At 44.5% G+C, this 15,486-nt stretch overlaps 1 protein-coding gene across 4 annotated transcripts in view; it reads left to right on the top strand.

Annotated features, from left to right (window-relative positions):
* Positions 1 to 688: 688 nt before the first annotated feature.
* RFX7 (regulatory factor X7) overlaps positions 689 to 15,486 on the top strand; it is a 511,194-nt gene continuing 496,396 nt past the window's right edge. For 3 of the 4 annotated variants that reach the window (XM_078684877.1, XM_078684876.1, XM_078684875.1), the window contains exon 1: positions 850 to 1,124. In XM_078684877.1, the coding sequence (XP_078541003.1) occupies positions 994 to 1,124 (131 nt within the window). In that variant the 5' untranslated portion in view covers positions 850 to 993. Of the gene's footprint in view, positions 1,125 to 15,486 lie in introns of all 4 variants that reach the window. The other variant, XM_078684878.1, reaches the window with a different exon arrangement.

The raw sequence follows: 15,486 nt of genomic DNA, 5'->3' as shown, positions 1-15,486 counted from the left end.
CCCCCGCTGCGAAGGGGTTAAGGTAGATTTGGGTCTCATCAGCATAGAGACGATAATGGATCTCTGATTTTTTTTAGGAGATTTCCCATCGGTTCCATGTAAAGATTGAACAGAGTGGGTGCGAGGATAGAGCCTGGACAGACGGTTTGTCCTACGGCCATTGAAGTAGAGAGACAGTTTGCTATTTTGATCGTTTGAGATCTACCCAAGAGGAATGAATCAAACCATTTGAGCACTTGTGCCTTTAAAACCTATTCTTTGATTTATAGTGTTCAGAACTTAGAGGTTTGTGATGAACAGTGTCAAAGGCTGCAGATAGGTCAGGAAGAATTAGGAAATGCCTCTAACACAGGTAGACTTGGAGTCACTAGAACCAATCACACAAACTTTGTACATGCTAGGGACAGTGTTTTGGCCTTGAAAGAATTGGACAGCTAGGAAGCCTCTGAGACACCTCCCTCGCCTAATGCAGTTGTTTCAAATAAAGCATAGTCAGGCACTTGCACACACTGCATTTTTCTTCTATACATTTCATTGAAAAACATTTTAACTCCAATAATTATCAGGTTATTGTAATGTATCTTGAATACTTTGTTAAATCGAATTAATTGTGTAGCCGCCCTATTTCTTTGTGTGGGTTTTGTTTTGTTTTGGGTTTATTTTTGAAGAAATTGGGCTTGTTTTATGCTTTGGACCTCGCAACACTGCTCTGGCAGCAGCCTCCACAGTCAGCGCTGTGCTGCCTGCTTTCGAGCTGCCGGGGGACCAGGTGCTGTCCAGACCCTCCGCGTCACCTTTCCCCGCGCACCGATCCCGCCACCACCGGTGGGAAACGCCTCCCTGTCAGGGAGGAAGGCCGGAGCTGCCTTGCCGTGATGTCCCCGCGGGCAGCCAGGGCACCTTTCCAGCACTCGAGGTGTGCGGCGGTGGAGGAGGCCTAGTCCCCCCTGCAGCGGCAGCTCTCCACCCCTCCTTCCTTTTCCAGCAGCAGCAATGATGGCCCAGGAGCCCGAGCAGCACCAGATGCCCACCATGGGGGCAGGGGCAGCGCTGCCAGCCCTGGTGCCTGGGCTTCCTGAGACCGAGGCTAGTGCTCTACAACACAAGATCAGGAACTCCATTTGGTAAGAACCGCCTGTTTACTGCAGCCTTCACCCATTCATTGCACATGGGGAGGAGGAGCGGGGTTCAGCGGTTGTCATTATTTTACTATCCACTGAAACGGCGCTGTCTACACAAGCTAAATATTTTAGGTTCCCTTTTCAATCAAAATCTTAAAGCGATGAAAAGCATCCTGAAGATAGATTTTAGTACAATTTTTAGGGCATCCCTTAACGTTCACGAACGCTTGCTAGCTTTATTGTTGACATAAACCCGTTTTTGGTTAATTTATATGCTAAAGGGTGATCTGTAGTGCTAACTCATGATGTATGTTACAAAGTTTAAGGTTTAACACATATATATATATATAAACATATATATATATATATATATATATATATATATATATATATATATATATATATATATACAGCAAGAAAAATAACGTCTTTGGTGAAAGACCACCATCTCAAGAAACAATCTGGGTGAGGAATGTGTGATAGAAACGTATTTTATGATGTACCCATCTGCTATGTAGGGGCGTGTTGTATATACCACTACACTACTTTGGGTGAGGTTGAGGTCACAATCTGAAAACATACATCTGTGGATGAAAGCCACCCTATGCTGAAATTTGATATATAATGTGTGTGTGTGGGGATATATTTATGTGTGTATACATTTATTTTAAACGTGGTGCTTTCAAGTCAATGGCAGCAATTATTTTGGGGTTAGACCCAGTCCATCTTTTCTCGTCACCTCCCCAGGTCACGGGTATATTGTTCTAGCGTTGCATCATTTTGACAGCAAGGTATTAGGTAAAAGAGCTGCCTCACCCCCCAGTATTTACATGTATTGTTTATGTAGCGCCTAATTGCGTGGGCCGTCAAGCGCTTAGTTTTAAAGTACTGTCGTTATTATCATGAACCCTGGCTTGTGTTTACTGGCGTGCCTACTTCTTGCAAGCGAATAGGTGTGGTCTCGTAGCGACTGATCTGGATACAATCGTGCCCCAAAAGTGCCAAATTCTGTGGAGAAAATGGGCAGCACACACATGTCCGGGAGGGGAGTGAAGGAAGATGAGGGCGGGTGATAGGGGAGGCGTAGGGATGGTCGCCAATGATAAACAAGTTGTTGCCGTCTGCCGTGATCAGGCATCAAGTGTGCAGTGGAAAAAAATAATGCCAAGCAGAGGGAAGCTGCATCTGCGAGGGGCAGCAGGGGGACGTTATTTCTTCTCCCTGGTTGCTTGAAGGCGGCGACTGTAGGTGTAGTGTATTGGAGATCTTGTGGAGGAAAATACTATCATCCGCGTAGAGAGAGGGCGAAAACCCGCACTGTCTGTCAGTCTGCAGGATTAGGTGCTGCTGCATCTCTGGGTGTTGTCTTTTTTCCTACCTCTGAAATGCTTTGTTTATGTTAAAGCCGATTTTACTGTACCAGGCTTTCTAATTTGCATTTTCTACCGAATAATCCGACGAGAACGTCTTTGAAGTGTAACAGTAACTGGTTTATTCCAATTCATCGCCTAAATCACCGGGGTTTTAGCGCTAGAAAAAAACCCATCATGCCTATTTTTGGAACGAGCTATCTTTCAGTGACCGTTGAGAAACAACACATGAATGCCGTTTGTAATGAACAAGCATGGTCCTGGGAATATTTGGCTTCAGCAATGTGTTTCCATTTAGCTGGCCCCCTTTCTGACTGCCATTTAGGTCTGTGTGCACTGGGTGTGTGTGTGAGCCCATTTTAGAGCAATAACAAAGGTGGTGTGATGTGCAGAAATGTGCTGAATGGTTGATGCTCTGTGCGTTTGCAGCTCAGTCACCAGGTTGGAGTCTGGTGGGAGGGGGGGGGGGGACCTGTGATTGATGGACAACATCGTCCCACCCCTTCATATTTTTATTACACATCTCGAAACACTGACTGCAGCAATCTTTCTCAGGGAGATCGCGAAAAATGGATTAAATGTCGCCACTTGTAGAAGGAGCAGAGCCTTTCTTTTTTTGAATCCGTATGGCTTTTTCTCCTCTTTTGTTCATTTCGAGAAGTCAGGTGGAGAGCCTGTTTACATGACATTCGGATTTGATGTCATGTCAGAGTTCTAGACAAAATGGCTACTTACCGATTATGCTTATGGCAATGTGAGAATTGAGTATTTTAACGAAGAGTATTTTACTGATATTTTCACCCATCCATAATAGAGTTGCTGGCCAAGTCATACGATTTAGTGATAAACATGTGGATTACAGTTTATTATTTACATTGATAGTGCTTCTTTAACGTCCATCACACCATTCCAGACATTCGTATACTAGACAACTTTTAACACTTCGCTCTTTGCTCTGTATTTTCTTCAGTATCTTTCAGATGCAGCATTTTCAGTAGACTTTTGGACCATGTGTAAAAGCGTGCCACGCCATTGTGCTGACTACGTAAATAGATTTTGTGTCATTTTAGGTCTCGTACTAGCCAAGAGCATTTTACTTTTAATAAAAATGTATTTACTATTCATACCTATTGACACACAGGGACTTTATGTCCATCGGTTTGCTTCAGTCTCATTCACATTTTCCTTCTGCCAACCACAGCATGGGGCACAGGGTCAATTCACTACAGCCATTAGCTTACCTGGCTGTAAGTATCTGCATTCTTCTCTGGCACAATGCGCAAGTCAACACAATACAAATCACCTTCATTGCAAGGGACTACTGTTGCAGTGTCTGCATTTCTATTAAAATATATAGTTTTTTTTTGCTTTTACCCTTTGTATATTTTACGTAGGTGATAGCTTCGCAGCTCTCAATTTATGTTGTCTCCATACAAAATATTTCACAAACAAAATAAGCATTGGAAAAGCCAAAATGATTGTCTTCCAACATAAGACATTTAGCTTTGCCAGAGCTTGTTATATTTTTCTGGTGGCGCTCCCTTTTTCAGGTAGAAGCCTGATTAAAAAAGTTAAATGGAAAGATTTCAATGTGTCTTAAAATAGTTCAGTTTGTTAAGTGTACACTGCATATGTTGTCCTGGTCATAACTTTGAATACAATACCTCCTTTCTGAATGACAAAGATGTCAGTTTCCAACCTACATTTTATTAATAATACAAACAATTATTCAAAACAAAGTGAGCTGAGTAAAAGACATAGGAAGTGTAAACCAGGCATCAAAAGTACAACATATTCCCAGTTTTCTGAAGACAAGGAGCACAATGAGGATGGATATCCGCATAGTGTGGGAAGACAGATCCTTGACTGGACCATGTTTGGACAATGGTTTATCTACCCATCCTTGCAGCCAGGTCTCTATAATATATTTTTGGTATAGTTGTACTTGCCTGGCTTAGAAAGCTACATAAAGAAGGTAGAGTTAGCTAGACCTTCTAATTGTCTCTTGTATGGAAACAAAGTACTAAATCACAAATTCCAGGGGTGCAGAAAATGTTCTCCAAATACGGTTCCTGCAGTGATTAGTCAGAGGTCTCGTTAGGGGTCCTTGGTCCATAATTCGCTAACCCACGTGTGGATGCAAACTGGGCTTCATTCATTCGTGGTAGCTAGCAGAGGAATACTTTGCACCCATTCTTAAATAAGACTTTTGCTCCCATGTCGTGAATGGTCAACTATTTTGTTTTATTTGTTTAATACAATTTTGTTGATGCTGATGAATTTTATAGAGATGGATCTGAAATATTCACTGTCAAAAATCAATATGTTTCAACCGAATCAAAAATGAAATAAAGCCTAACTAGCTTGAATATGTGATCATACAACGAATTCCGTTGCAACGCATGCCTTACAACGGAATGCTTTTTCTTCGCATAGGCTTTTTGTTGTATCTTAAGTTTCCCTGCTGCTCAGCTGGTTTGTATGTCATATGGAATGTTGGTTGATTAGAATGTTGCTGTGATGTGAATGTCAGTTGAGTGAGGGCTGAGCAGCAGGACAGCTGCTCCTGATGGGGTTTCCTTTCTATCTTAACTAATTAACTTAATAAAGTAACATATTCAATCCTACTAGAAGTATCCATCTTCTCATTGATTACAACACTTTTCCTCTAATACTTCGTGGTGACGTCGTATGTCGTTAAGAGGAAACGGAAGATTCTTTCCGTTTCCTCTTAAAGGATGCCGTTTTCCTGCACAACTCGACGTTTTTTGAGGTGAGTTTCTTTTTTTGGGGGGGAGACCCCCCCAAACCCCCCCTTTTTTTGTTACCCTTTACCACACATACCTTTACTGCGTATCTCGTAGTAATGGTATGCGTGGTAAAGGCTTTCGTGGTAACCACGCATGCGTTGTAATGCATGCGTGGTTAATGTTTCCGTGGAAACAGCCGCGTTGTAGTGGCTGTTTCCCAACTAGCTTATCCTAGATCACGTCAGTCTTTCAAATAATTATTTATAATTCTGTTGACATTTTTATTTAGGAATCAGCACTTTTATAACATCTGAAGTAGATGGATGAGAAATAAGTGAGAGGAGGAAATTTCAGAAGCCCAATAAAATGTTCACACCGTAGGGCAATTTAAGATTCTCTATTATATTATTATTTTATGCTGTTAACGTATGTCATTCGACATGGTCAAGTTCCAGAGGGTTTCAGTAATTACCTGCCTGCTCTTGCACAAATTTGGTGGTTGTATATCAATCGATCGGAGCCCTTTAAAGCGTGCTACTCACCCTTGAGGGTCTCAAGGCGCTGAGGGTGGGAGGTGGCGAAAGGGACTCTGGGTCAGCCGAAAGGTAGGTCTTGAGGCTCTTCCTGAAGGTGGTCAGGGTAGGGGAGCGTCTGATGTTGACTGGGGGGTTGTTCCAGGCCTTGGTCGCTACGTAGTAGAAGGCTCTTCTACCTGCTCTGGCTTTGCGGATGCGCTGGGTCTCTGCTAGGGCGCGGTCAGCAGAGCGGAGTTTTCTTTTGGGTATGTGGAAAGAGACTCTTTCGTTGAGGTATTTGGGTCCGATGTTGTGGAAGGATTTGTAGGCGTGGGCGAGTAGCTTGAAGGTTACTCTCTTCTCGATGGGAAGCCAGTGGAGGTCTCGCAGGTGCTGGGTCATGTGCTCATGTCGTGGGGTGCCGAGGACGAGTCTGGCTGCGGTGTTCTGGATGGTCTGGAGTTTGTGTAGCAGGGATTTGTTGATTCCAGCGTAGAGGGCGTTACCGTAGTCCGGTCTGCTGGCTATGAGTGCATGGGTGACTGTCTTTCTTACTTCGGGGGGGATCCACTTGAAAGTCTTGCAGAGGGAGTTGAAGCAAGTGAAGCGGCGGAATTGATATGGCGAGTCATGGTGAGGGAGGAGTCTGTAATGATGCCCATGTTCCAGACGTGGTCCATCGGGGTGGGTGGGTTTTCGAGGACAGAGGGCCACCAGGTGTTGTCCAATGCGGTGGGGGATGGTCCGAGGACCTCTGTCTTCTCTGAGTTAAGGTTTAGGCAGTTGTTGCTCATCCAGGCTGCCACGTCTTTCATTCCTTCCTGAAAGCTGAGTCTGGTGCCTTTCGGGTTCTTTGTGTGGGAGAGTATGAACTGGGTGTCGTCGGTGTAGGATATTATACTGAGCATGGGGCTGAGCAGTTGATCTCTGTGGGTTTGAAGAGGAAGGGTGGGAGTCTGATCCTTTGGGTTCTGCCGGCAAGAAAGGAGCTGATCCAGTCGAGGGTGGTCCCCCGTTTGCCTGCGTCGTGGAGTCTGACTGCAAGAGCGCAGTGGGAGTTGGTGTCGAAGGCTGCGGAGAGGTCCTGCAGAATGAGGGCCGCGGTGTGGCCCTGGTCGAGTAGGGAGTGGATGTCATTGGTGGTGGCAAGGAGGGCGGTCTCGGTGCTGTGGTTACTGCGGAATCCGGACTGGGAGGAGTCGAGGATGGCGTTATCTTTAATGAAGGTGGTCAGCTGGGCGTTGACGAATTTCTCGGTGACCTTGGCTGCGAAGGAAAGGAGAGAGATGGGCCAGTAGTTTTTCAGGTCCGTCGGGTCAACCAAGGGTTTCTTGAGGAGGGGCTTGACCTCTACCCACTTCCAGATGTCGGGGAAGATGCCCGGATTCGAAAGGAGGCGCTGATGGTGCGGCGTAGTTCGGGTGCAATTCTGTGGAAGATGTGTGGTGGGTAGGGGTCGGTGGGGTCTCCTGAGTGGGTACTCATCATGGCTGTGGTGGTGACAGGTGTCCAGGTGGTGATGGCTGTTGTTGCCGGAGGGGAGGGTGGTTTCTCGAGCCTGTTAGCTGAAGTTGTCATAAAGGGCATTGATTTTCAGATGGAAGTAGGAGACGAGCTTGTCTCAGAGGTCCTGGGACTGCGTGATATCCGTGGTTTAGCTGGGGGGTTTGGTGATCTGCTGGATGACGTTGAAGAGTTCCTTTGCGTTGCTGTCATTGGTGAGGATTTTGTTCTGGATGAAGGTCCTCTTGGTGGCTCTTCTGCGTTGGTGGTAGTCGGTCGTGGCGTTCTTGTAGGTGTTCTGGTCTTCGATGGTTTTGCTGTTTTTCCACAGTTTTACGAGACACCTGCAGGAGCGTCTGGCTTCTTGGTGAACCAAACTGCCTTTAGGGGGCGTTGTCTCTCGTGGTGGCATAGGGGTGCCAGCTTATCTGCGCAGCTGGTGATGCAGCGGTGTAGTTCCTTGGCTGCAAAGTTGGCGTTGGTCGTGGCGGAGGGGGGTCGTGGATGAGGGTGAAGTTGAGGTGCTCGTCTGTGACCTTGCTCCAATTCCTTTGTGGCGGGCACGGGACAGGCTTGTGTGAGTTGGTGGTGTTGAAGGAGAAATGTACGCAGTGGTGGTCTGTCCAGAAGGGCTGCAAGGTGTGGCTGCGAGGTGTGGCTGAAGTGGATGTTGATCCCTCCTACAAAAATGGGGTTGAGGATGTGTCCTGCCTTGTGGGTGGGGATGCTAAAGATTTGCTTCAATCCAAGGTTGTCCAGGAGGGCGATGGAGTCTGGGTCGCTGCGGTTGTCAAGGTGGAAGTTCAGGTCTCTGATGAGTATGTTGTCCGTGAAGGCTATGGCGTGGGGTGCGATGAGGTTGGCAATGGTGGTGGCGAAAGAAGCGCCAGGTCCTGGGGGCCTGTAAGCGAGGTGCCGCTTAGTGGTTCTGGGGATGTTCTGGATCTGGAAGTGGAGGTGTTTGGTGTTGGAGAGGGAGTCGGTCGTGCTGGAGTTGGAGTGTTTCAGGGAGCTCTTGTGTACAATGGCGAGTCCTCCTCCTTGGTGATGGGTGCGGTCCTTCCTCTGGATCTTGTATCCATCTGGAATGACGATGGCGATGTTGGGGGCTGAGGTTTCAGTGAAGAAGGCGATGTTTGGCGAGAGTGTGTTGAGGAGGTCCCAGATCTCTACCGTGTCTGTGTAGGGAGCGTACGTTGAGAAGGATGCACTTCAGGGCTCCAGTGGTGCGGGGGTCCGGCGTGGGTGCGGTGGTCACAGGGGTGCTGTGGGTGGTGAAGCAGTGTCGGCAGGAGAACTGGCCATGGATGATGTTCGGCGTCGACCACTGGCAGTTGTTGTTCCTTCGGGGTTGAGTGCTAGGAGGGCAGCGGAGTTGTAGCAGTGGGAGGTCGAGGATTCAGGGTTCCTGGGGCTGGTTGCGGTCGGGTCGAGGACTGGCGCAGACGGGCTTGACTTTGGCGCAGCTTCAGCACGGCCTCCATTAAATAGGGGAGAGATGCGCATCTGGGAGGCGGGAGCGGAACCAGCAGGGGTGAGGGGCTGTGGGGGCAGTAGCGGCAGGAAAAGGGCTCCGAGTGCTACAAGCTCACGAAAACAAGGAACAGCCCAAAATTGGCCGAGGTGCAGACTCACAATACAATAACAAGGCTGGCACAATAGCAAGACAGTGAAGAGGATAGAATGAAGACAGAAAAAAGGCACAGAAAGACAGAAAACAGCACACACACACACGTGACGTGAAGGTAGATAACAGTTTGGGGTTTGATCATTGAGTTTCATGCCGCTGAGGCAGGTTAAAACTAGTGCTTTGCTGGACAGGTATTCTCTTCTGGTGAGGTAACATTTCAGTTTGATGCTACATGTCCTGATTTGGACGAACTAGGCTTAAAAAAATCCAAAAATTTTTACTAGACCTGAAGGTTGTGATGTACTTGACCCATAAACTGGTCTTGAAATTGTGTGAACCTAAGCAGATATTTTATTTTTCAAAGCCACCTTTTCCTTCATTATCACATTTGAGAGCACCTTCAAATATAAAAGTTTAGCATTTATGCTGTACAAAAAACCTCTTTTGTTTGATTAAATAGACTAAATGTTTGCTCCATGTATAATAAGAATCAAGCCCAAATATAGGGTATACATTACCCTTGATTTGCCTCTTAGTCCACTAGTAACTGCGTTGCTATCAGGGCAGGAGTGTTTCTCAGTACATATTTAAAAACTTACTTTTTGTGGCCTAATGGCTAGAGCAGTCGACCTTGAAGCTGGGGAGCCAGTTTTCTGTCCCTGCAGGGATGCTCAACATTCTGTGATTCTGGGTAAATCCCTTAATCTCCCGGTGCCTAACAAAATGAACGTGTCTGTCACTAGCGCAACTGGCTCTCATATAAAGCACTCTAATACCTTCGGGTGGAGTTTGCGCTACATAAAACAAAGTTGGACCATATATAGAAATTGTAGGGATTGCAATAATAATAATAATAATAATAATAATAATAATAATAATAATAATAGGGAGATTTATAGAGCGCCTGGTTACGCGCACCGGCGTGTCCCCGCGCTATGACAAGTGGAAGTGACAGAATCAAGCAGCCAACATCAGTACCAGTCTACCGGGTAAAGAGGTGAGTTTTAAGTTTACCCCTGAATCTGGACTCAGATGGCTCAAGGCGTAGTTCCAACGGCAGTCCATTCCAGCTTCTAGCTGCCAAATATCTAAAGGACCTACCACCCCATACAAGCCATTTTTATTTTAGGGATTTTCAGCAGCCCAACACCTGTGGAACGCAGGGGACGAGGTGGCTCATAACGAGTGATCAGGTCCTGTAATGGGCTAGGCGCCTTACCGCCCATAATGCGGTGACACGTGCACAGTGCCTTATACTCGATCCTGCTTCTCACTGGCAACCAGTGGAGTGCCTGGAGCGCTGTCTTCGAAGCCGACCTTCTAGGTAGTCTCAGGACCAAGCAGGCCGCGGCATTCTGTAACACCTGAAGGCGGCTGATGCTCTTTCCTGTGGCCCCCAGATAGAGAAGATTACCGTAGTCTAATCGTGCTGTTACCAGGGCATGCACCAGCGTCCTTCGGGCCACCGTAGGAAGCAAGTCGAGAATCTTCCGTAGGCTTTTCAGGACACCGAAGCACACCCCTACCACCCGGCTAATCTGGGGTCCAAGTGTAAGGTCAGCGTCAAGCCATACTCCAAGATTCTTGACTTCCTGACATGGTGTTGGTGCCAACCCCAAACAGGGTGGCCACCATGCCGACGACCACACAGACGGCCCCCCCCACCACAAACACCTCAGTCTTGCTGCCATTTAGCCTCAGGCAGTTGGCAAACATCCAGGCTGCCAGCTCCTGCATACAAGCTCTGAATCTCTCCGCAGCAAGACCGGGCGGGCGCGATAGGGAGATGACCAGCTGTGTGTCGTCGGCATAGGACACCATGCGGAGCCCATGGCCTTCAACTATGGTCACCACCGGGGAGACGTACAGGTTAAATAGGGTTGGGCTCAGGGACGACCCCTGGGGCACGCCCTGATCTCCTGATTGCAATTCTTTTCTAATCTTGATTTAGGAAATCACAAGTCCTAACGTCCCAAAAATCTGGACGCTGGAAATAGCAATTTCTAATGGGTTTGCAATAGGCCTACCTCATCAATATTAATGAAGTAGGTCGCAGTTTGTGACCCATTAGGAATTTCATAGATGGTGGCCTGCTGGGGTCAGCACACCACCCTGTCTGCGATTGCTTTTTAATAAAGCAATCTTTTTTTATTTTTATGTAGCCCGTTTTCTTTAACCCCCTGGCTGCGGCCGGAATTCTGCGCCCGTGCGGCACATTCTGATCACGGGTGTGGTCATGACGGCTCCTGGCCGTCATCAGCACACGTCCACCGTAACTAATGACGACCGGGAGCCGTCATCAGCACCGAAGGGGTTAAAAGAATACAGGATGTGTTTAAAAAGGAAAAAATGAAACGTTTAAAGTTTCATTTTTTCCTTTTTAAACACATCCCACTCTTACAAAATATTTGTAAACGGGGAGGTGTCCCATGTTGACCGCTTCCAAATTGCTAATTGTTACCAACACCCTTCAGAATTCGGGAAAAAAATTATGTTTTGCGACCATAATTTGATTACAAAACATTCATACATACTGCAAATCTATGGTATTAGGTATGGTATTAGGAAGGACCACCCTAAACATGACCCTTTCAAATACCGATTTGCAAACCCAAATTGCGGTTCGGTAACAGGTTATCGAACCACAGTTTGGCTTTTGTACCTTTTTTAAAAGTATCTTTTTTGCAGTTGCAAATGACACGTCTCTGTGAATTGAGTCATTTGCGACCTCAAAAAAGGGTTTGTTAATGTTTCTCTATATTACTAAAGCATGATGTGGTAGAAGACTACATTTCCCATTGGAATGGGCAAAAAATTTCCTACTAACATGCAGTTTTACCAGTAAAACGAGATAGTGTATAAACAACCTGTGAACATTGGATTTCAGCAGACATATTCAGCATTTGCACATCCCCAAGTAAAGTATTCTGATTTGTTTTCATCCTATTCAAATATTTTTTCATCGTACACAATTACAAAAATTGGGCTTCTTAACTACAGAAATATATTTTGAAATGTTTGTACAGTTCACACACGTTGTAATACCTGGAGTGACCCAGAGGAATGTTCATCCAATTTATTCAATTAGATACCTGTCATGAGAGTGTCGGGTGGGTTGATCGAGGGTGGTGGGAGGGTTTGGACATGCCGGGGTTGTTTCGTTGCGACAGTTACGATCGCCACAAAATGTAAATTTAATATAGTGATGCAAATATATGTTTTAAGCAGGCACATACATGTTTTACTCTGCTTTCCGGGACTTGGAAATTTATGTAACTGCTTTAACCACTATGCTAATACACAGATTTTCAAAAAAATGTTTGTACAGTTCACTTTTTAGCTATTTAAATGTTGTATGTTAGACAAGACCCCAGACATTCTAAAGCCTTTCATTTCACACTATTTGCACAGCATGTCAGGCAGTTAACCTTTCTAAATACTGGCACTCTGCAGTCATAGAAAGAAAAGTAATTGTAAGAAGATGGAAACTGACCTTTGACCTCTGTCTCTGAAGACAAAGCAAATGTGACAAGATAAAAACAAGATTTTAAAGCTTCCTTATTGCTCTTTCACTTTCTAAGTGAACAGAACACCTGTTCTTTATTAGCCCACCAGAACTGGTGAGTAGGCCCTAAATATAGCTTGCTGTGATAAAATCTGATTCGCCATAGTGAGCAGGCGAGTAGTTTATTTTGAGCGGGTGAGTAGATTTTCTGAGGCCGGATGAAAATCATGCAGCTTTTGAGGTGTAGGGTGTTTAATGCTGCGGAGACCTTGAAGTAGAGTGGTGTATCATTGGCATATTAGTGGATTTTGATGCTGTTGTTGGTGATCCATTTGAATGTACTGTTCCATCTATATGGAGGGGGATGCTCAAATACATATATATTCATTAATATCCGCAGACACGAGGCAGCTCTATCTGCCATCAGAGTGGTGCCACCTATGATTTGTACTAGTTATATCTTGGTACTCAAGCGTGATTTAAAACTGTTATGGTAGTTGGACAGGAGATGGTTGACATTGATGTGATCTTGAGTTTTGCGCAAACTGCTCTTACAATGGCGATAATGATTAAAGGTATCTTCACATGTTTTGTCTTCTGTTTCCACGCATGTTTTGTCTTTGAAATACTTGTCTATCATAGCCCATAGCTGTTACATCATACATTGTGCTGTCTTTCTTGCAGTGTTCCCCTCCTTTGTGACGATTCACCAAGTCATTATTAAAATGTCTGGTGTTTTTGCAGTTACTGGTGATGTTGCTTAAAACGTTGACCCGAAAAGTACTACCCTTGGAACATTTGAAAAGCATGCTTTTCAAAGCACCTTCTACTCTGGGAAGGAGCCAACTACAAGGAGAATCCAATAATCCTTAAACGTTGTTTCTAGAGCCAACAGTGTTCTGTTTTTAATACAACATACTGTCTGTTAGATACTGGTTGCCACAGAGGTTTCAAACACCTATCTCTGTAGTTCTAATTTCTGTGTTGTACTGATTCCGCTCATCATATTTCCTGACGTGTTAACCAACATAATTTCCCCATTTCTTCTCTAACTGTGTGTATCTAGTCATGCCAGCTTTTGTGATTTGAAATTCGTCTCTGCAAAAATTAAAATACTAAAGTGCTACCCCACTTTTTCTTTGTTCTAGTGTTTCAACCAATCAATAGATTTATGCGTTTTATTTAGTTGTTTTTATATAATGACTTGTGACTTGTCTTGATATAGTGTTCTAAAATATTTATCTGCCATTTCTATGTGTCCATGGAACTTTCTTCTGATAATGGAAAAGGTTTCAAACAATTTTCCTTATTCATCCTTTCTATTTTCAGTCGATCTATCAGCGCTATTTAATTTATAGCATAGTGTTTTAGTGGGTGGCCTTGCTGTAGCAGACAACAGTATCCATCTCCTATGACTTATTCTACCCAGTCTTCCCTTAACGATCTAGTGGGGGCATGCCTACTTTTTGTTAGAAGTACCCTCGCCTCTAGGGCTAGTTGGTGGCATGATTCATCAATGGATCATCATCCAGGGTACCGTGTGTACTTTGGTGGGCTCAACAATAAAAAATAACAATGCCCTTTGTGTGTTTTCTTGGGATGTGATCTGGGATTAAAATTGCCTTTAGGAATGCAATATATTTGTATCCTTTATACCTTTCGGCAAGATTAAAACTGCCGGTTTGATGCATATGGAGTTAAAAAGAGCACTACGCCTACCAAAATGTACATTTTTCAGCCACTTATATAATGCCTTCAGGTCAAATAGCTTTCATTAGGACCGTTACAAATAATAGTTCCTTTGTAATGCTTCTTAATTAAACTTTTTATTTCTGTGAATTCTCCAATATTAGTGCTGATTCTCCTTCATACTTGCATGCCATGTTTACAAACCAACTGCTTTTTCTCGTCTGCTGGAAGTTTCTCAGACCTTATAATCAACCCCCATAGAGCCAGAATCTGCATGGATGTGGATAGGTCATGGGGAGGCGTGCACTCATGACGAATGTGTGACTACATGGCACATATATCTCCAAGGCATCTCTGATATCCCTTCCCTCTTTTCCCCAGAAGAGCCCTGAAAACATTTCTTTTAAGTTAATGAATGTCCGTCTGCCAGTCTCCCTGTGTTGAATGAACTGAGAGAAAAGTTGGGGTCTGTTGTATACACAGTAAGTTCTTCATGAATAAGTAGAATACTTCCATTTATAGTTAATTTCTTAAAAATTTCCACATTGATGTGACTAGGCGACGCAAAATAAACAGCAAGTGCTGGTATTGGTTAATGCCGAAATGGCCACCAGAGTGTCATTGTGCTTACGTACGGATGGGCTGCCATTTTGGAATGGGTTGTCCATTAATTAAAAGCCATTCCTAAATTGACTCAGATGTTTGTGCATGTGACGTGATCATAGGCGGTCATTTTGGGATTTTTTTAATTTACTGTTCCAACATAGTGTTCCAAAATACTGTTTCAAAATTAGAGATTTATAACAGTAAAAAAAAAAAGTACAAAAAAAGGCCATTGAAGAGCAAGAAAGGGAAGGGAGTTGATATATATATCTACATGTATAATAAATAAATATATATTTTACCCAGTTTTGTCCAAAAAACTGGGAGTTGCACTGCACTGCGGTTCACTTTTAAAAGTTTAATTCGTATTTGCAGGAGCAAAACTGGTCCGTAATGTTCATTAATTGAGGTTTGCCTTACGCGTTTCGAGTCTCCTAACTCTTGATCACAGGCACTTCTGGCATTGCGGGACATGAGTGTTATATTCTTTAATCCAACTAAAACACATTAATTACATGTACATTAGTGTGTTTCTTTAAGGCATGAGACCTGTTATGTTTCTGTAATTGTTTATAATTCTAAACGGAGTTTTGCTAATTTAGCATTCTGTACTGGAAGGCAGTTGTATCCTGCTGCCATCCTGACTGGATTTATGCTGTGCTGTTTCTTCAATAAAACTTACAAAATACCTTTTGGACTGGATTTTTACAATGAGCAAGGCACAGTATTTTGTATCCCTCCAGTGGGATGACACAGGTGAATTCGTTCTATGCCGTGCACTCTGGGATTTGCAGTGCTGA

This window comes from Lissotriton helveticus, chromosome 3_2 (assembly GCF_964261635.1).
Source record: "Lissotriton helveticus chromosome 3_2, aLisHel1.1, whole genome shotgun sequence".
In the NCBI taxonomy this organism is placed as follows: domain Eukaryota; kingdom Metazoa; phylum Chordata; class Amphibia; order Caudata; family Salamandridae; genus Lissotriton; species Lissotriton helveticus.
Note: the sequence above shows the minus strand (reverse complement) of the source record. Positions and strands in the feature narration are given on the sequence as shown.